Here is a 20,838-nt window from a genome sequence, read left to right as displayed (position 1 = left end):
AGGTTGGCAAAGGCATCCCCACCATCTGCCAGGCAGGGCCTGCAAGTGGGCGCTTTCCTGGTTACCCGCTGCAACCGTGGTAAAATGCTTCCGCTTGGCAGCATCGAATTGAAAGCCATCCCTGGAATCTACAACAGAGAATACAGCGACTTTTTTGCAAAGTACATACAACGTCATAGCACTAAATCGCAGCGATAAAATCCAAAAGAAGGCATCAGACATGTGAGCGGCACCCTGCTGTCAGCGTAGGGACTGCGGGGGCACCACCCAGGAAGTGCAGAAGCATACTTAGCCGATCCGTTGTGACACTGTGGTCGGGGTTACTCCGGAAAGCGCCCAGGGTTGCTTGCGGCAGCAGGCAGGAGTTTCCAGGGCGCTTCCCAGGTGAGCCCCTTCCACGGTGTCCCTACGGATCTCTGAGTGTGCTTCTGCACTTCCTGTGCGGTGCCCCTGCAGCCCCTGTGCTGACAGCAAGAGGCCGTTCTCATTTCCGATGCCTTATTTCGGGTTTAAATCTTGAGTTATGGAGCTACTAAGCTGCACGTGTGTCGCAAAAAAGTAGCTGTGTTTTCCCGTTGTAGGAGTTTGAGATTCTGGGGGTTGTTTTCAATACAATCCAGCCAAGTCGGAGCCTTTCACCCTGGTTGTAGCGTGTGATTTGGGAAGCGCCCAGAACAGGCTCTCTGGCAAGGAGTTGGTGGTGTCTGGGCTGGGTGGGGCCGAGGGGTGGTTCTCTGCAGGGATGCTCCTGGCACTTTCCCAGACAGCCGCCTTTACCGCGGGTTTTCTGCGAGTCTTTACTGTGAGTTCAAAGTTGCCTAAAAAAGCTGGCACAAAAAGTGAGTTTTTTAAAAACCCAGATATAAATTAGGCTACACTCTTAACACAGGATGAAAAACCCGAATTGTGTATGAAGCGTTCCCTGATAGCTCACAGGGACTTCGGATATGTGAATGCACATCCTCCATTCCAGAGGAGATGCAGTCTAAAAGCCGGGTGTGAAAAACGTCTTGGCGGTTTGGCTGCAGCCTCCTAGGGGTGGTCCCAGCCAGCAGCCATTGCAGTTGCAGGCTGCACTGCCAAAAAGAGCTGCAAAGTTGGTGTGGGGTTGTGGGCAACAATCCCAGGGCAATTTTGTGTTCCCTTCCCACATTGCCATCCATTGTACTGTGCCCACTGCACTCAGTCCCCGGCTTGTCGTTTGGACTCGAAAGAACTGGCGTGGGGGTGCATGGACTGCTCCAGCCCCCTTCCGCTGTGGGGCGATACCCCCCACACTTCCTGCCTGGAAGCGTCTCTAGGTGGGGTGGTTGTGTGTGCTTCAGGCCACTTCCTATCTTTGACTTTTCCTTTATTTATTTGGACTGTCTGCTGCCCTTCAGTTGAACAACTTCACAACACCCATACAATGTTGGGTTAGGTTCGGCCTAATGAGCCGGAGGGCACCCAAGGAGGCCCAGCTGCATCTGCTTCCCGGCAGGAGCTTGGCTTCTTCCTCTCCCGCCCCGCCCAGGAGCAGCACTGCCTGCAGGCTGGCCACTCGTCAGGTAGACCTGTGTGGTTAACTGTGTGGCTCTACCTGACGAATGGCCAGCCTGCAGGCAGCGAGGCTCTCAGGCGGAGCGGGAGAGAGAGGGACAACCCACGCTGCCTCCTTTGGGGCTCCCCAGGCTCCTTAGGACAAGCCACTAGCAAATAAAACCCACAAGACAAAATAGACTGAGCTGCCAGTTTGGCAAAGGAGCCACACCCCGTGGTTGTGGGTCGGTGGGGGGCGGGGGCCAGCATGCATCCGATGCAGCCCAGTGGGAGGGGCCCTGTGAAATGATTTCTCCCTTTGTGTTGTTTTTTGAAAGCCGGCCACGCTTTCCTTTCCCAAAGGAATCAGTCAAATGGGCAGGAGGCCGGGCCGGTCCCAGGAGAAGGGGCTCTTCCCCACCCCCAAATGTCCGTTCTTTGGCTGCAGGTGAGATCAGGTGTGAAGCACCAAACAACAAGCTGGACAAGTTCATGGGGACCCTGACTGTGAAGGGGGAGAAATACGCCTTGGACAACGAGCGGATGCTGCTGAGGGGCTGCACAATCCGGAACACCGAGTGGTGCTTTGGGCTGGTGGTCTTTGCAGGCAAGTGGCGGCCGCCTGGGGTGCAGCGGAGCCAGCGTGTGGCCACAGCCCCTGCCCTTTGCTTCCCCGCCCCCCCACCCCCCGAGAGCAGGTTAGCCAAGAGACCCGGAAGCTTGGCTGCTGCGCCCTCCAGTTAGCCCGGCCCAGGGAAGGGCCGCTTCCCCAGTTCAGCCAGGGGGGTGGAACACAGGAAGCTGCCTGGAACAGAGTCAGGCCCTTGGTCCACCCACCCAGCTCACTATTGTCTGCACTGACTGGCAGTGGCTTTCCAAGGCTGCAGGCAGGAGCCTCTCCCAGCTCTACCTGGAGGCTTTTCAGACAGCAGGCTTTACCGGGGGTGGACTGTGAGTTTGGGGCGTAATGGGTAGTCCGACGCAAGGAAGAGGATTTCCCCACCCCATGGACATAAACCGAGTATGGAGGGGGAAACCCAAATCGTGTGTGAAGTGCTCTCTGAAATATCCCACGGACTTCGGGGTAAATCTGGACACCCACCCTCCCAAAGGAAAGTCATGGTAAAGTTGCCCTCTGAAAAAGCTCCTGGGTGCTTTCCAGATTACACCCTACAACAGCATAAAATGCTTCCGCTTGACAGGATCGTATTGAAAACGTAGATTAAAGCTCCAGCTGTTTGTTGCACAAAGCCACCAGCAGGGGGAGCAGTATTTTCTAGCTTGCACAAACCTCCTACAGTGGGAAGACAGAGCTACTTTTTTGCAACGCACATGCAACGTTGTAGTACTAAAATGGACAGATAAAATCTGGATGAAGGCATTGGTAATGAGAATGGCCCCCTGCTGTCAGCGCAGGGACTGCAGTGTCCCAACACCGGAAGTACGGAAGCACACTTAGCAGATCCGTAGTGACCCCGTTGTAGCGTGTAATCTGGAAGGTGCCCTGGAGATGCTGCCGCCAGGGATGGAACCCGAGACCTTCTGCATGCAAAGCAGGCATGCAAAGCACTGAGCTGTGGCCCCATCCCCTCAGGGGAAGATCTTACAGCGCTTGCATGTGGTCACCCAGCAAAAGACAAACCCTGCAGCAAAGGGGACCATCCGGGCTGACTATCAGAGGAAGACCAGCTCTCCTCCCTGTGTGTCTTATAGCCCAGAATGTGAGAGACGAGACTGGCCCACAATTGAGCCCCACCATCAACAGTGGCTCTGCCCCAGCCGTGACCTGCAACAAGTCCCATGAAGTGAATCTCAGCCAAGGCCCCCCTTTGCCATCCCCCCCCGACAGAGGGATCCTGCTGAGGCCAGGGCGGGGGCAAGCAAGCAAGCCCCCAAATCCTCACCTGAGGCATCTGGACTGTCTCCGCTGAAACAGGCTTGCTCAGGAGGAGGCTTTAACAAGAGTTTTTATTTCTTTAAGTAATTCAAAAGGAGGTTTAGGGTTTAAACCGCCACCAGCTTTTCTGAGCTGAAAATAGGCTGCCTTTGCTTTGTGAGTTAGTAGCCAGCAATGCAAAAGAGGTGGCTTCCTTGCAATCCAGCAAGGAGCAGATCCTGCCAAAGCGTTTGGGAACAGGGGCATAGCAAGGCTGGAGTGGGCCCAGAGACAAGATTTGAACATGCCCCCCCCCACACTGAAGCTCAGTTCACTCACATCAATTTCGGAGGATGAATCCAACGGAAGGAAGCCCAGGTGGCTGCGCGGCTGGGGGAGTCAGTCATGTGACTTGCCTCTGGGGGAGGGCAAGGCAGTGGGCCCCCAGACAATGGTCTCCCCTTGCCCTCTGATAGTTATGCCCCTGATGCCGGAGCCGCGCTCAGGGCCAGGAGATGAAACACCCGGCAAGACCACCCCACTGGTCTCACACACACACATCCATCCACCCATCCATGGTGGAGGGGCAAATACTCCAGAGAGGACCAGACGGGCTGGGCTTCGTAATGCAGGGCAGGAAGGAAGAGAGCTGGTTCTCTGCCAGTCCCACAATTGGTCTCACAAACCACTAAGACGGGCAGGTGTGGACAGGGTGGGCGAGTGAACATTTGTGCCACAAGAGAAAAGCATCCTACCTTATTTTTTAAAAGGTTTTGTCAATTGTGGACGATGCAAGTCATTTGATGGTACTAGAGAAAGAGATGCTGTTCTGGGAGCTCCAGGTCTTAACACCCCCATCAGTTTCGGAGGATGAATCCAACGGAAGGAAGCCCGGGCAGGTGCGCGGCTGGGGGAGTCAGTCATGTGACTTGCCTCTGAGGGGCCCCCCAAGGCAGTGGGCCCCCAGACCACTGTCTCCCCTTGCCCCATGATAGTTACGCCCCTGTTTGGGAAGCCTTCCCTTCCAAGGAAGGCTGACCCCCCATCCCCAAATGTCATACATGGAAAACCATGGGAAGCGCCAACCTGCTGGAAATAGGCAGAGTGTTGGGTGCACTGTACACATGTGGAACAGAGAAGTATCGCACTCAAGATTTCAAACGCCCTGTGTTTTCTGAGCATTCATTTTCAAAATGTGTGCCACATCTGCAACTGCAGAGTCCTCCTGTGGGCTGATGGGCTCATCCCCTCCCTTGAGGTTTCCAAACAGGCTGGACAGAGATGCTGCTGCGGATCCTTCCAGCACTGAGCCGGGGGTGGACTAGAGGACCTCCGAGGCCCCTCCTGATGCTGACCTGCCGTGGCCCTGTGATTCAGACCTGAGCACTGGACCCCATCAAGGCCGGGGCTGGTATTCTGCAAGGCCAGGGCAGAGATCGGGGGGTTGTACTCCAGCATTGGGTATAAATTCAGTCCTCGCCAGGGCAGAACAGGCTGGGCACACTCTGTGTGTGTGGCACACTCTGGGCACACTGTGTGTGTGGCGGGTGGGGGGGGCACACGGTTTAACCAGTCAGCTCCTGTAAATATTTTTGAAATGCAACTGTCCTCTGAAATGCAAGAAAACTAGAGGAACAGAGGAGGGAGACCCACGTATTTATTTGGGGTGGGTGGGAATCTCCTCTCACCTCTCCTTGCCCTGAGGTCCAAATTGAGGGCATCTGTTTCTGGGGAGGCCTCTAGTTCCAAAAGGGCCCCTCCAGGAGCTGCAGCCAAGGATGATGCCGCACAGGAAAGGAGCCCAAGGCCTCGGTTTAAAGGGGCAGCATCTCCTCCCCTGGCCCTAGTAGACATTTCTGTGTTAGTGTGACGTCCTCCCAAGCACGCATGGAATTACAAGTCTGCACTAAAAGCTGAGCTGGCCCTCAGTGGCCCTGCTGCTCCACTCTGTGGCTGAGGGGCCTCCTCCATGCCGATGCCTTCTCAGCGCCTGCTCCGTCCCCACCTGGACCCCCGCACCTGTTCCCCTGGCTAGGAGAGCAGAGCCAGGCCCCGGGGTGCTTCGTGCAGCAGGTGCTGCCCTCTGGCCCTTTGCAAAGGGTCCCTCGCATGCCTCGGAGTTCCCGGTGGCGGCTGCGGCTGCTGCTGCAACCATTCGCCTCCCGAGGAGCTGCTGCTTGAAGGAGAGTCAAGGGAGAGGAGCTTCCGGGAGGTCTCTGCTCTTTCTGGAGGCACAGCTCCCTTCCTCACTGGGCTGCAGAAACGTCTCCTCTTGGTTGCAGTTCAGGGCAGGCGATGGGGAGGCAGGGAGCAGGGCCTCATCCTGCCCAGGAGTCCTTGGCTCCTGGAATTAGATCAGGTGCAGCAGTTGCAATGCGGTGTAAGCCCTGCTAATTGAGCAATGAGGCATTTTTTGAAAGTGGTGGTTCTCTTTATTGAGCAGGGGGAGAGCAACTGGCCCTATCCGTCCCGCGCACAGCACCCTTCCAGTGACTGTTGCTGGCATCTCTCTTACGTTTCTTTTTGGATTGTGAGCCCTTTGGGGACAGGGAGCCATCTTGTTTATCTATTTGTTGTTTCTACATGTAAACTGCTCTGGAAACATTTGTTGAAAAGTGGTCTATAAATTGTTGTTGTTGGTTGTCATTGTGAGGTTATTTCAACTCTCCCTCTTGAAAGAAGATCATCTCCTCTGCTTGTTTTTAGGAAGCCCCTCGAGACGGACCTGTTTTCCCAGGCTTTTAAACTTTTAACATGTTTTTATCAACTAGGGTGTTTTGACTTGTTTTGTGAATTTTAGCTTAATATGGTTTTACATTTCTTATGTTTTAACTTTGCACACTGCCTAGGGATGTCTCTATCAGGCGGTGTGGAAATATGATGAATAATGATAAATACAAAAATTCTTCCATCTCCCAGGGCCAGACACCAAGTTGATGCAGAATAGCGGAAGAACCATTTTCAAGAGGACGAGCATTGACCGCCTCATGAACTTCTTGGTGCTGGTGGTGAGTCGGGGGCTGGCCTCCCCTCCTGAAACCTGGCTGAGCCGCGTCCTCCCCGGCCCGGCAGGCATCAGTCTGGGCATCGGGGAAGGTCCCGAGAACACCTCCCTGTCTTCTGCTTGCTTGCTGCCTGCCTGCCTGCCTGCCTTCCTTATTAGGTTTTTTATACCGCCCCAGAGAAAAATGTCCCTGCTTTGCTAGCACCAGGCAGCAAAAGCTCCCTGTACCAGCTGATTGGCGGGGAAAGGAGCACTTCACAGAGATTCATCTGTGGGGTTCCTTTCCACAGGATATCAAAGTGGCCACTAGCATCACCGGCCTTTTGCTTTCACTAGATAGATCAACTAAGATCGGGTGGATCACATCTGCTCGTTGGAGGGGCATCTGGACTGGGCCAAGAGGCCTCCAGTGAGCACTGCAGGGGCAGGGGTTCCGTCGTCGCACGGGGTGTCGCTTCCTTGCTCCACTGGTTCCTCCTCCGAGGCCTGTGCCTGCGGGGCTCTTGCTCCGACATCCCAGCCCAGCCAGTTCTTAAGTTCTTCCCGGCCCAAAGGCACCTCTTGCTGTCCTGTGACGTGGCCAGCGGCACAGGCCGAGACACTCAAGGCCTTGTTCCTGCAGAGCCGGGAGCCTTTGTGGGGGGGGGCCCTATCCAGCTTCAGGGCAGAGGCGCACTTTGCCAAGGACCTTGGGGATCTGGTCCGTGGCCGCCTGTCCCAGGGGGGCCTCCGAATGTTCTGGGGAGCCTCCCCAGAGCCCCACGCCTGCCCTGCCTCTGCCACGTGCCCACTGCACAAGTTAAATATTTTTTTAAAACTTTTTTTCAACTGCTAACCCTAATCCTAACCCTAACCCTTTCAGGCCCCCGAGTGACAAATCATGCCCTTGAGATGATCATCCTTGGAGAAATGTCTGAGCCCTCCAACAGGGAAGACGAGAAAGAGTCACAGAGCACCCTGGAGCAGGGCCACACCCAGGTGATTTGGGAGCCCAGACCGGCAGGGCTTCAGAGGGCCCCCCCCCCAGTTTGGCTTGGCGGGGGAAAGGGACATTTTAAAAAAAACTTTTTTCAACTGCTGCTGTGTGGCGGGGATGGTAGCAGGCGGGCGGCCAGAGGGGTGCAGGCACTCGAGGGGAGACCGAGGCTGCCCCTGCTAACTGGGCCAAGAGGCACCTTTGAACGTGGCGATTCTCTTGATTGAGCAGGGGGAGAGCAACTGGCCCTCTCCACCCCCAGCACAGCACCCCTCCAGTGACTGTTGCTCGTGCCTATCTTGTTTTTTTGTTTTTAGAATGTGAGCCCTTTGGGGACAGGGAGCCCTCTTATTTGTTTGTGATTCCTCTGTGTAAACCGCCCTGAGCCATTTTTGGAAGGGCGGTATAGAAATCAACCAATCAATCAAGAGCTCCTTCCTGAGCCCGCCTGCCACCCAAATGACAGATCAGGCTGTTTTCGGCCCATTTGGAGGCTCTCTGCGTATGCAGATGCAGAAGGCCCCTCAATGGGCCGAAAATGGCCCGACCGGTCATGTGGGCGGCAGGTGGGCTCCGGGAAGGAGCTCTTGCCTCCGCCTCCCCTGCCTCGGTCTCCCTTCTGGCCGCCCCCCCCCCCCCCCCGTCTCTGCTACCATCCCCGCCACACAGCAGCAGTTGAAAAAAGTTTTTTTTAAATGTCCCTTCCCCCCGCCAAGCCAAGCGGGGGTGTGTGTGTGTGTGTGTGTGTGTGTGTGTGTGTATGTGTGTGGCCTCTGAAGCCCTTCCGGTCTGGGCTCCCAAATCACCTCCGTGTGGCCTGCTCCAGGGTGCTCTGTGGCTCTTTCTTGTCTTCCCTGTCAGAGGGCTCAGACATTTCTCCAAGGATGATCATCTCAAGGGCATGATTTGTCACTCGGGGGCTTGAAAGGCCACCTCAGGTCATGCAGCACCTCCTCCCAGCTTCTGCAAGCGTCGTCTGTTCAGCTGGGGGGATCTGTGGGGGTTGCACCGACTGCCAAGGTCTCCCCCAAGCCCATGCGTTCCCCTGAGCCTGCCGCAGGCCTAGGCTGACCCACGAGAGGGGCTCAGGGCAGTGGGGAGAGCTCACACGGCTTCAGCCATGGTGGGACGAGAGGTGGTTGGCCTTCATGAAGAGGAGCATCTGCCTGCCGGGGATGTGTGGGGCCCGCTAGGGATCCACCGCCCCCCACGGTCAGTAGAGGACTGCCAAGAAGCTGGCGACAAGGGCAAGCCTGGGCCTGGGTGCCCCTGGGCCCGTCCCTGCCTCTGCCCTCCGGGGCGTCGCATCAGAGCCGATGGCTTCCTGGTGCATGGGCTGCAGAGCCACATTGTCAGCCCCCCCGGCTCTCCCGCTCTGGCCTGAACCCTCCTTTCTCGGCAGATCTTTGGGTGTCTGGCCGCCATGTGTTTGATCCTGGCCTTCGGCAACGGCATCTGGGAATACAACAAGGGCTACTACTTCCAGGTGTACCTGCCCTGGGCGGAGGGCGTGGACTCCTCAGCCACCTCCGGGTTCCTCACCTTCTGGTCCTACGTCATCATCTTGAACACAGTGGTGCCCATCTCTCTCTACGTCAGGTAAGGGGACCTCAGCTTCCTGAAGGCTCTGGAGCAGCCGGCCAGGCCCAGAAGAGGGGCTGGGGCCTCCGGCATGGGGGGTGTGTGTGTGCGCCTGGAGAGCTCCCTGGGTTTCTCCCCGAGGGCCTTGGCCCTTTCTCCTCTCCTGGAGCCAGGCCTGGGGCTCCACTCACCCAGCTGCCTGGGGGGCTCCCTTGCCTGGCTGCTTGTGTGGCCTCCCAGGAAAGCCAGCTCCAGCTGCTCCTCCTCCCCCTTTGGCCCAGGGAGGGGGGCAGGGCTGCTCTGCGGGGGCCGGGGGGACGGGCATGCTCTCCACGTGCAGAAGCTCCTGAAGGAGGAGGCTCCTTGGCGTGGAGGGGCTTAGCAGGCCCCCTGGCTGGAGCACCTCTTGCTCAGCCATAGCATATCCCTCGAGGCCAAAGCCACAGTGTGGACATCTGTTTGGGAAGCCACGGCCAACTGGATGCGCAACAGAGGGGCTTGTGGGATGGTTGAGCTCTGGGCGAGTTCCTGCCTGGAAGCAGCCCCTTTTGGGAACAGAGGAACAGAGGAAGCTGCCATCGACTGAGTCAGACCCTGGGTCCCTCTCGCTCAGCATTGTCTTCACAGACTGGCAGCGGCTTCTCCAAGGTTGCAGGCAGGAGTCTCTCTCCCAGCCCGATCTTGGAGATGCTGCTGCCAGGGAGGGAACTGGGAACCTTCTTCTGCTCTTCCCAGAGTGGCGGCTCCATCCCCTTAAGGGGGGAATCCCTTCCAGTGTTCACACACATCAAGTCTCCCATTCCTGTGCAACCGGGGCAGACCCTGCTTAGCTACGGGGACAAGTCCTGCTTGCTGCCACCAGACCGGCTCCCCTCTGAGTGGGCAAAGGGGCCTGCTGTGCCTGGCGGGGTGGTGGGGATGAGCTCAGCCCCCCTCCTAGCTGCAGAAGGGGCTTGAGGCTGCGGGGCTTCCCGGCCGGAGAGACAGGCTGGGGCACCCCCCCTGGACGCCGTCCCCTTTCTGGTTCAGCGTAGAGATCATCCGGCTGGGCAACAGCTTCTACATCGACTGGGACCGCAAGATGTACTTCCCGCTGAACGACACGCCCGCCCAGGCCCGCACCACCACCCTGAACGAGGAGCTGGGCCAGATCAAGTACGTCTTCTCGGACAAGACGGGCACCCTCACCCAGAACATCATGGTCTTCAACAAGTGCTGCATCCACGGGAAGTCCTACGGTAGGGACGGGCCCCTTGCCTCGCCTGGCGGCTTCGCAGAACGGCTGGTGGAGGGGGAAGGAGGAGTGGCCGGTGGCTGGGTAGAGCTTGCCGGGACGGGCAGCCCTGCTCCCCATACCAAGCGGGAAGCAGCACCCGGGGGGCGGTGCATAAACCTCTGCCGGTCTTTGCGGAGCCCTCCCTCCCTCACAGACACACGCACACGGGCGGGGACCATCTGTGTGTGCGGCAGGGCCCTGCCTCCGACCTCCCCGGCACCCGCAGGGCCTCATTTCCAGGCCCCTCCTCTGCACGGGGTTCCTGTGCAGCCCCTCAAGCCCTCGGGGTCCTTGTTGGTGGTGTCCAGCTCTGGCCCCCTGCCCCGCCCCTCCTCCTCCAGCCCGCTGTAGTTGGCCCGAAGCGGAGACCCACCGATGTTGTCAAGGGAGTGGAGGCGTCTACGCAGGGAAGCAGCTGCCAGCCGCCACGGTGCCCCACCCCCAGCGCGCCCCCTCCACTCTCTGGGCGGTCCAGGCTGGTTGTCCAGGCCCCTCAATCCCTGCTGTGTTTCTGACCCACAGGGGACGTCTATGACTTGGAGGGACACCGGGTGGAGGTCACCGAGGTAAGGGCCATGAGGCCGCCCCCATGCGGGGGGGGGAGGGGAGGCTGCCCCGAAGCAGCAGCCTGGCGTGTGCCCCCCCCGCCCGCCCCCGGGATCCCTGGCCAGGCTGGCTCTACAGCTGCACCCCACAGTGAGGCGATTCAGCTCTGCTGGGGGTGAGAGGAAGGGACCCAGCTGGTCCCAGGAGGGGCAGAAGAGCTCCTGCGCCCTTCCCCACCTGCCTTCTGCCCAGGGCACTCTCCCTCCCCGCCTTTGCACCCTCCCAACGACAGCCCTGTGAGGACCCTGCAGGCTAGGCTGGCCCAGGGTCCCCCAAGAGCTTCATCATGGCTGAACCCACGGGTCTCCCCAGCCTGACAGCCTCACCCCTGTGCCCCACTGGCTCTCCGTTCCGCCTGGATGGGTGGTGCCCCCCAGAGCGTCCTCTTCGCTGGCGAGGGTGAAGAGACCAGTCCGCGGGGAGGCGGGCAGAGGGAAAGCGCCGGGCGCCGAGAGGCGGTGACAGCAGAGGTGTTCCTGCTTCCTTCTTGCAGAGAACGGAGAAAGTGGATTTCTCGTACAACCCGCTGGCCGACCCAAAGTTCGCCTTCTACGACCACAGCCTGGTCGAAGCGGTGAAGGGGGGTGATGCCCACACCCACCAGTTCTTCCGCCTGCTCTCCCTTTGCCACACGGTGATGCCCGAAGAGAAGGAGGAAGGTGAGGGGGGGAGGGGGAGGAGGAAGAGGAAGAGGAAGAGGTGCTGCTGGCCGGGGGGGGGGCAGGGGGGAGCGTCCAGCACGAGCTGAGCCAGGCTCTTTCTTTCTTTCTCTCTGAATTTATTGGTTGTTTTTCTGCCCAATGGCCCACCAAAGAATCTGCAGACAATTTAGAAACCATTGAGTACCACAAAATAATATTGCTTTTCAATTTGTGGTCTTGTTTTCGACCTCTTTCTTTTAAAACAGAGCTCTTGTCTTTCATATTCCCGTGGTTTTCATTGCCATCACTTTAGAACAATGTTTTTTGGAGCAGTGGGGCACCTGCTGTGCAGCAGGGCGCTGATGGCGAGAGACCCCACCCCCACCCACCCCACTGCTTGCTGGGGCCGGGGGTCCTGCTCCCTGGAAGCCTTGCGTGCCCCCCCCCCCAGGAACGGCTCCTTCCGTCGGGAAGAAGGGGTGGCGACATCCTGCGGCCACAGGGCGCTCCGAGGGAGCAGGACATTCCCCATCTGCACACAGCGCAGCCCTGTTTTCGGAAAGCTGCCCCGACAGCAGCGAGGAGGCCGGGATCTCCCACGGCCAGCTTTGCGCTGCGCAGTATGTGAGCCAGTCCGTCGTGCGTTTGAGCTGGGCTTGGAAACGGACTGGGAGCCACCGAAGGCCAGGCAGGACGGGCAGCCGCTGCTCCCCAAGCTGCACCCAGGCCCGGCTCTGGCAGAAGCACTTTGCACCCGCGGAGGGTTCCAGGCCCTTTGCAAAGACGGCCCCGCCATGGAGAGGGGGGCAGGGCAGGCGAGAGGTCCCCAGGGCAGGGTGCAGTTGGGGCACCAGGCGGCGGGGGGGGGGGGGGGCTTGGGGGGGGGCTTGGCCTGCCTGGGTCCCTGGAGGAGCTCCCATTCTGAACGGAGGCCCCACTGCTGCTTCTGCTTCTGCTTCTTCTTCTTGCATGCGGCAGGCCAGCTGGTGTACCAGGCTCAGTCTCCCGACGAAGGGGCCCTGGTTACGGCTGCCCGGAACTTTGGCTTTGTGTTCCGTGCCCGGACCCCGGAGACCATCACTGTGGTGGAAATGGGAGAGACGAAAGTCTATGAGCTGATCGCCATCCTAGATTTCAACAACGTGCGCAAGAGGATGTCCGTCATCGGTGCGTCTCCCCCCCCCCAGAGAGGGAGAGAAAGGGGAAAACGTTTTATCAGGCAGTCTGCGCTGCCTGAAATAACTAGTGGACAGTTCGCCCAGGCTCTTGGCGGCCCGGGCGTGGGAGCGGGGAGTTCGCTCCGGGCTCCTATGGAGCCCTTGCCATGGGGCTTGGCGGCCTTTTTTTTTCATTGGCGGCCCGGGTTCTTTGAACCCCTTTGCACAATAGTGTCTACACCCCTGCTCTGCACCCAGGACCTCTTTGCAGCCTGTTCTGTAAGAACACAAGACGAGCCCTGCTGGATCAGGCCAAGGCCCATCCAGCGCAGCCACCGGCCTCATGCCTTGGCCAGCCAGCTGCCGACTCAACCCTCCCTCGTGGGACCTCCTTGATTTTGATGCCAGCCTGCAGTGGGCGCTTGAGGCCGATGCTTCAGGCTCCTGGCTTGCTGTTCAAGGGGAGCTTAAGGCAGACTCATGAAGACACTCTCTGGCTGCAGCACGTTGTGGTGGATTGTGTGAGGAGGCCCTGGTTGGGGGGGGGGGCATTTGTGCTGAGGAGGGATGCCCCCTGCAGGTTCCGACTGGCCCACAGGCCAAGAGGGCATATTCCTGGTGCGCCCCACCCGCGGAACGCCCCTGCGCCCCGACTCCCACCCTTCAGGACCCATTATTCTGCTCAAAACCCAGCACCCTCCCCACATACATTCCCCCCCCCTCAGTGCCCCCAGTCCGGCCCTGCCCCCCTGCAGGACACCCCTCCTCCCCTCCCCTCCACCCATCGCCCTCTGGGGTAGGAGCCGCTGCCAGCCGCTCCTTGCTCTCACATTCTGCCGTCCTCGGTTTTTTCCAGTGCGAAGCCCTGAGGGGGAGCTGACCCTGTATTGCAAGGGGGCCGACACGATTCTGTATGAGCTCCTCCATCCTTCCTGCGGACCCCTCAAGGAGGAGACCACGGAGCACCTGGACGTGAGTGGCACCCCCTTCCTCTGAGCCCAGGTCCAGGTCCGCCCTGCAGCCAAGGAGGAGGCCTCTAGGTCAGGCTGCCGTTGGCGCCTTTCTCGGAAGGCAGGCACGATGCTGACTGCCGATCCTCCCACAAGGCACCATTCCTCCCCTGGGAGGCGACGTCCTTCAGCAGGGAAGGGCCAAAGTCCTGGGGGGGGCCTCTTTGCTGAGCCTTCCCTGGGGGTGGGGCTGCCTGCCTGCGTGCACAGAGGGGGTTTCCTGCTGTGGACCTGGCCGTGCAGAGTGGTGGTGCATGGGACAAGTGGCTCCCCGACTCCACCGCTGGAGGGCCCTCTGGCATCCTGACCCAAACGTTTCCCAGCTGGGCCTCCCCTGAGCATCAGCGCCTCAGCAAAGGGCTCCCTGGGCTCCCTGTGGGCTGCCGGCCTGGGCCCCACTGCACCCTGGGCCCCTCAGTGGTGCCGCTCGCCGGAGGCCCCCCCCACCCCCCGGGCCAAGGCCGGCCCGCTCTGGCCTCCGCGGCATCTCTGGCCTTGCTGCCTTCCTAGGAGTTTGCGGGAGAAGGGCTGCGGACGCTGGTGGTGGCCTGCAGAGCCCTGGAGGGGGCCTACTTTGCGGACTGGCGGCAGCGTCACCACGAGGCCAGCACCGCCCTGGAGGGGCGCGACGAGAAGCTCTCCGCCTTGTACGAGGAGATTGAAAGGGACTTGCTGGTGGGTGCCCAGGGCTGCCTCGGGGGGCTGACCGGGCAGCCAGAGGTAGAAGGGAGGGGGCGGGTGGGGGGGGTCCTTCGGCATCAGCCCCCGGCAGCTACAGCAGCTCAGCTGCTCCCCCCCCCCGCCAGCCCAGATCCTCCTTTGTGTGGCTTAGCAGGATCCGGGGGGGGGGCAGAGGCAGCAGCTCAGGTTCAGGCCCCGAATGAAGCCGCCGGGTGTGCCGTGCCGTGTGGGTGGGTGCAGGTGATGGCTGAGCTCACAGGTGCCGGCCCTGTTCTGCTGCCGGGGGGTGGGGGTGGGGGCAGCCTCTCAGCCTGGGCTCTCAGGACACCAGAGCAAGGGCCACGCGTGGCCAGCCCAGCAGCCAGCCTCCCCTTCCCAGCAGCCTCGCTCTCCAGACAGCGGCCAGTTGGCAAGCAGGGCCTTCTGCGCTCCTCTCTCCCCTTTAGGACTTGCTGAGCAAGCTCCCTGCCCCCACCTCCGGGCAGGGCCTCGGTTCGGACATTTGCCAAGCCCCGCGCGGTGCTTGCAGTTCTCCCTAAACGAATCCTGGCCTTCTCGGCCCAACCCCAGCCCGTCCCTGCCTGCCTGCCTGCCTGCCTGCCTGCCTCCACCCACCCGTTGGAGCGGGCCGGGGAGACTAAAGCTCTCCCTCCCCCAGCGCCCACCCGCTGCAAGCCGTTGCCTGGCCAGAGAGCCCCCCGGGCCACTCCCTTGATGGGGTCACTTTAGAAGGGGGCGGGCTGGAGAGCAGCCCTTGGAGACCAGCCACGAAGGGCCCTCCCACCGCCTCTTCCCCCTGCAGCTGCTCGGGGCCACGGCCATTGAGGACAAGCTGCAAGACGGCGTCCCCCAGACAATTGAGACCCTGGGGAAAGCGCAGATTAAAATCTGGGTGCTCACTGGGGACAAGCAAGGTATGAGAAGGCGGGGCAGGGAAACTGGGGCGGGGGGGGGGCTTCTGGGGGCACCAGCCAGATCCCAGGCAGGCTGTGGTCCTGGCCTCCAGGGCCCCTTCCAAGGAGGAGCAGCAGCAGCCGGGGGGGCCCCTTGGCTGTGTGTCTACGGTGCCGCCTTCTTCTCTGGCCCTGGGACAAGGCGGGGTGTGCTTGGGTCAGTCTCCGAGGCTGCGGCTGGCGCCTGGCACTGGCTAGGAGCCCGGCTTGTGCTGCAGGGGCAGCCCTTGGAGCATCCTGCCTCACTGCAGCGCCCGCAGCTTTCTGCACTGGCCTCTGCGCTGTGGCAGGAAAGGCAGCAGCAGCAGCAGCCGGCCTGCTGAAGAGCAGGATGGCCAGAAGAAGGCGGCTCCGTGGGGCCTTGGGCGAGAACAAGGTCTGCTGGCCGGCCAGCCGGCTGCCACCTGAGCGTCCCTGCTGCAGCAAGAGGGGCCTTGATCCACAGCGCTCTCTCCATGGCCGCACACTCAGGGAGACTTCCTTGATGCAGAGGCTGTGCCTGTGGCCCAAACGGAGATGGTCTCCCAGGGTCTCAGGTGCCCAGGGCAGCCCTGGAATCCATGGATCTCCCAGGGATTTCTACATTTGTGTTCTGCATTGTTCAGTTTTTATGCTGCCTTTCAGAATGCATCTCCCGGTGGGTGAGACTTAAGTGGGCTCAAAAATCCCAGGGAGTCAGGTGCTCGGAGGGTTCTTGCCAAGCCTCCGGAGTCCAGCCTGAGGAGCCCCGTCTTCTCTGAGCCCAGCGGACCCCCATCTGCCCCCTAAAGTGGTCTAGTCCAGGCACAGGTTGCCCACCCCAGAGAGAACCCGGCCGCTGCATGGCCTCCAGCTGAGGGAGAGCGAAGGGGCCAGGGTGGGTTTCCCTCTGCCCTAAAGCCGTATGGGTCCTGTCTCCTGGGGGCGGATTTTCTCCTTCTCCAGAGACAGCCGTCAACATTGGCTACTCTTGCAACATGCTCTACGATGACATGAAGGACATCTTCATCATCCGAGGCGACTCCTTGGAGGAAGTGCAGCGGGAACTCAGGTGAAGGATTGCTGCCCCCCGCCCCGCCCCAAGGGGGATCCCCGCCTCCGCTTTGCGCCCGAGCCTTTCCTCCGGGCAGGAGCCCAGGCTGGAGGGGCAGCGGGGCTTGGCTGGCAGCTGCTAGCCCTCCTGCCGCAGCTGGGCGTGCCACCCCCGCCCTCTCCCCCCTCCGCCCCCCCCCCCCGGCCTCTCGCTCTCTGGCTGGTGGGGGGGAGGGGGGAGGAGCCGTCCTCGCGGGCTCCCTCGCTCTGCGGGGGGGGGCAGGAGAGGGGGGTTGTGTGCTGGTCGCCCACTGGCCGGAGGGGGGTGCTGGGAAGAGCCTCCGGAGTGGCCAGGCCACCGGCACCTCCTCGTGGCAGCTCCAGAAGGGGCCACTTGGGCCAGAGAAGCGGAGGGGCTCGGGGAGGGGCGGGCTGGGCCAGGGGAGGGGGGGTCTTCTTCTTCCGAGGCTGGTCCGGCCCTGGCAAGCAGGGAGAGATGTGCGGGGGATGAGTCCGTCATGCCAGGCCCCGGATCAGGCCCGCTGGGAGCCCCCTTCAGACCTGAGGGACAATCCGAGGGGGCCACTCTCGTGCCCGTTGGCGGGTGAATGGCTGGGTCAGCACAGCGTGTGGATGCTGTGCCCGTGTGTGTGTGCAACAGAGGGGCTGATCAGGGCTGTTGACTCAGGCTGAGTCAGAAACGCGCTTTGCCTGCCCCCCTTGCGCCCCCCCCTCGTGTCGTGCAGAGGATCACGCCAGTGAGGGGCCCACGAGGCCAGCTCCAGCTCCCGCCCCGGAGGCCAGGGCTCTTTGCTTTTCACGCTCGTCTCCCTCCCTTCCTCGGAGGAGTCTCCCGTCGGGTCCTCCCAGCAGCCCTCATGCGGGGGGGGGGAGGGTTGGTGGGGAGAGGGTGGCTGGCCCCGGGTGGGCTGGCTGCCTGGGGATTTGAAGCCGGGGCTGGTGCGCTCTCCTGTCTGGGACTGCCTGGCTGAGTCTGGCCCAAGACACCGCTGGGGGGCCTGAGCAGGGGCACCCCCGCCTAGCAGTGGTGGGCAGCTCCTCGGAAGGCTCCCCCCGCCCCCCCCCCGGGGAGCCCCAAGCCCCGAGATGGCATCCTGAAGGAGTTTCTGGAGAAACAGACCTTGGTGGCGGGGGGGGGGGGGGCCCTCCTGACATTCCCACACGCTCCTTTTACGAACACGGCGGTCCTGGGTGGACTCCCTGCGTGTTCCCAACGGCGGCTCTTCTTTCAGGAATGCACGGAAGAAAATGAAGCCTGACGCCTTTGTGGGGCACCATGGCGGGCAGGAGCCTGAGGTCCAGATGAAGAAAGCCGGCCAGTCCAAGGTCCTGCCTGATGAGGAGCAGCCCAACGGCGAGTACGGCCTGGTGATTAACGGGCACAGCCTGGTAAGGGTCCCGCTCCGGCAGCTCCTGGTCCAGCCAGAGCGGCCAAAAAGGCGGCCTTGGGGGGCAGCGTGTGGTTCCGCTGGAAGTGGGTCGGGCCCCCTTGGCCTTGGCAGGAAATCCGGGGTTGGGCGGGATGGACCTGCCACGTCCTGAGGCGGATGCAGCCAGGACGCTTCTTCGGATGCCCTGAGGGGGACGCCCTGGAGGGCCTTGGAGGCCTCTTGGCCCGGCCCTCTGCCCAGTGCAGAAACGCCCAGCCAAGGAGAACCGCTGCGCTGCCCAGCCGCTCTGGCCGCCAGGAAACTCCCCGTCGGGACGTCAGGCCGGAACCTGCCTCCTTGGCCACTGCAGCCTGTTGGTTCTAGTCCTGCCCTCGGGAGCCACAGGGAGCAAGGCTGCTCCTCCCTCCACCCATGGGGCAGCCCTCCAGATACTTGAAGGGGGCTCCCCTCCTTCAGGTTGAACATCCCCGGCTCCCTCAACGGTTCCTCTCGGGTCTTGGCTTCCAGGCCCACCACCCTCTTGGTTGCCCTCCACAGAACCCGTTCCAGTCGGTCCACGTCCTCCTTAAGAGGCGGGGCCCAGGGCGGGACCCCACATCCCGAGTGTGGTCTGACCAGCACAGAACGGAGGGGAAGGACCCGTGCCCCGCAAGGGGATACTGGGGAGGGGGTTTTAACCGTGGCTCCATGCCACTGGCCCATCGTTCAGCTTGCTGTCCACGAAGACACCTGGGTCCTTTTCTGCTGACCTGCTGCCAAGCCAGATCTCCCCCCTCATAAACTTGTGTAATTTATATTTCTTAGCCTAATACAGGATTTTGTGTGTCTGTTGAACTTCTTTGCGCTGAATGCTCAAGCTTGTCCAGTTGGTTCTGGATCTTGATTCTGCCTCCTGAGGTCTTCGCTCTCCCCTCCTCTGCTCCCTCATCCAAGTCATTTATGAAAGCGTAGAGCACAAGACCCAGGGCGGGCGGGGTCCCCCCCCCCCGGTGCCATTGCACGCCATCCCTCCCACCAGAATGAAGTGGATGAGCCACTCAGGAGTGTCCGCTGGGTACGGCTGTCGCCCAGGGATTCCAGTTTATTGTGGCTGGGGATGATGGGAGCTGTTGTTCAGCAACATCTGGAGGCCCACAGGGTGGGAATCCCTGGGCTAGCCCAAGTGTCGTTCAGCTTGTCAACGAGGATAGTGTGGGAAACTTGGTGAAATGCTTTGCAGAAATCAAGATGTGCTCGGTCCACAACATCCCCATCATCTACAAAATCAGTAACTGTTGCAAAAGGAGAGAAGGTTAGCCGGGCATGCCAGGCTCTGGACAAATCCATGCTGGCTCCTGCCGCTCCTCAGATCCTTTTCTAAGTGCTCACAGACAGAGTGCTCAGTAACCTGTTCCAGGATCCTGCCAGGTACCAGGTCAAGCTGCCGGGTCTGTCGGTTTCTGAATCCTCCTTTTCCTCCTTTTTGAAAACACGGGCAGCATTTGCTCATCTCCAATCTTCTGACATCTTCCCCATTCTCCAGGAATCCTCCGAGTTTAATTCTCTCAGGCGCTTTCCAGATTAGACCCTGCAACGGGGTCACGATGGATCTCTGAAGTGTGCTTCCACACTTCCTGTGTTGTGACACTTGTTTCAAATTTAATCACTGTGATTTACTGATAAAATGTTGTATGTCCAGCATAAAAAGGTTGCTGTTTGGGGGGGTTGTTAGTTTTCGTGAGCCTGCTCCCTCTGCTGTTTACGTTTTGAAAGCGATTTGCCTGAACGGAAGCATTTTGCTGCTGTTGAGCGGCTAGTCTGGAAAGCGTCCCAGCCCACATGGGAGACATCTCTGAGTTCTGAAGGAACCTGCAGGTGTGATCTCAGAGCCACTGTCTGAGATCTGCACGCGTCTTCTTCTTCTTCTTCTTCTTCTTCTTCTTCTTCTTCTTCTTCTTCTTCTTCTTCTTCTTCTTCTTCTTCTTCTTCTTCCTCTTCTTCCTCTTCTTCTTCTTCTTCTTCTTCTTCTTCCTCTTCTTCCTCTTCTTCTTCTTCTTCTTCTTCTTCTTCTTCTTCTTCTTCCTCTTCTTCCTCTTCTTCTTCTTCTTCTTCTTCTTCTTCTTCCTCTTCTTCTTCTTCTTCTTCTTCTTCTTCTTCCTCTTCTTCCTCTTCTTCCTCTTCTTCTTCTTCTTCTTCTTCTTCTTCTTCTTCTTCTTCCTCTTCTTCTTCTTCTTCTTCTTCTTCTTCTTCCTCTTCTTCCTCTTCTTCTTCTTCTTCTTCTTCTTCTTCCTCTTCTTCTTCTTCTTCTTCTTCTTCTTCTTCCTCTTCTTCTTCTTCTTCTTCTTCTTCTTCTTCTTCTTCTTCTTCTTCTTCTTCTTCTTCTTCCTCTTCTTCCTCTTCTTCTTCTTCTTCTTCTTCTTCTTCTTCTTCTTCTTCTTCTTCTTCCTCTTCTTCCTCTTCTTCTATCCAGGCCGGCTGCTTCCGCTCCTCCGGGTTGGTCAGGGTGAATGGCCCCCAGGCATGGAATCCCCCGCGCCCCACCCCGCCCTCCCCCTGCCTAGCCTTGGAGCTCTTATCTGCAGGGCTACCTCCAGACCCTTCACTAGCCCCCCAAGGGAGGGGCTGGCCGGGGCTGACTCTTCCTCTGCCTGTTTCCCCCACCCCCACAGGCATATGCGCTGGAGGGGCAGCTGGAGCTGGAGCTGGTGAGGACGGCTTGCCTGTGCAAGGTGGTGATCTGCTGCCGGGTGACCCCCCTGCAGAAGGCCCAGGTCGTGGAGCTGGTCAAGAAGCACAAGCGGGCCGTGACGCTGGCCATTGGGGACGGCGCCAATGACGTCAGCATGATCAAGAGTGAGTGTGGCCACCTGGGAGTGGCTGCCTGCCCAGGAATCCCAGCGGAAAGTCATTTAACTTTGCTTCATTAAATCGAGGTGATCCAGAAGTGCCCCCTGCTGAGCTGCGTCATGCTGATTTGCAGAGGTGTGTTAGCAGGAGGCCTGGGAGAGTCAGAAGGTCTTTCCGAGCCCCTGCAGGACAGTCGTGTAGATTCCAGGCAAGCCTCTCTGGGGAGAGCGTTCCATGAGTGGGCGCCACAACCAAGAAGGCCCCGCTCCCCAGGGCCACGGCCCACCTCAGTCAGGGGCAGCCAGCGCAG

At 60.0% G+C, this 20,838-nt stretch overlaps 1 protein-coding gene across 9 annotated transcripts in view; it reads left to right on the top strand.

The window, feature by feature from the left end:
- LOC128345780 (phospholipid-transporting ATPase ID-like) overlaps nucleotides 1–20,838 on the top strand; it is an 88,615-nt gene that overhangs the window by 49,929 nt on the left and 17,848 nt on the right. For 3 of the 9 annotated variants that reach the window (XM_053298233.1, XM_053298234.1, XM_053298235.1), the window contains 13 exons: nucleotides 1,967–2,125; nucleotides 6,314–6,402; nucleotides 8,777–8,973; nucleotides 9,985–10,193; nucleotides 10,754–10,797; nucleotides 11,331–11,496; nucleotides 12,457–12,645; nucleotides 13,492–13,607; nucleotides 14,156–14,320; nucleotides 15,129–15,240; nucleotides 16,204–16,309; nucleotides 17,544–17,700; nucleotides 20,351–20,534. In XM_053298233.1, the coding sequence (XP_053154208.1) occupies nucleotides 1,967–2,125; nucleotides 6,314–6,402; nucleotides 8,777–8,973; nucleotides 9,985–10,193; nucleotides 10,754–10,797; nucleotides 11,331–11,496; nucleotides 12,457–12,645; nucleotides 13,492–13,607; nucleotides 14,156–14,320; nucleotides 15,129–15,240; nucleotides 16,204–16,309; nucleotides 17,544–17,700; nucleotides 20,351–20,534 (1,893 nt within the window). Of the gene's footprint in view, nucleotides 1–1,966; nucleotides 2,126–6,313; nucleotides 6,403–8,776; nucleotides 8,974–9,984; nucleotides 10,194–10,753; nucleotides 10,798–11,330; nucleotides 11,497–12,456; nucleotides 12,646–13,491; nucleotides 13,608–14,155; nucleotides 14,321–15,128; nucleotides 15,241–16,203; nucleotides 16,310–17,543; nucleotides 17,701–20,350; nucleotides 20,535–20,614; nucleotides 20,737–20,838 lie in introns of those variants that run through there. The other 6 variants (XM_053298237.1, XM_053298236.1, XM_053298240.1 and 3 more) reach the window with 6 other exon arrangements.

Source organism: Hemicordylus capensis, chromosome 2, assembly GCF_027244095.1.
Source record: "Hemicordylus capensis ecotype Gifberg chromosome 2, rHemCap1.1.pri, whole genome shotgun sequence".
Classification (NCBI taxonomy): Eukaryota; Metazoa; Chordata; class Lepidosauria; order Squamata; family Cordylidae; genus Hemicordylus; species Hemicordylus capensis.
This window is presented reverse-complemented; position numbering and strand designations above follow the sequence as displayed.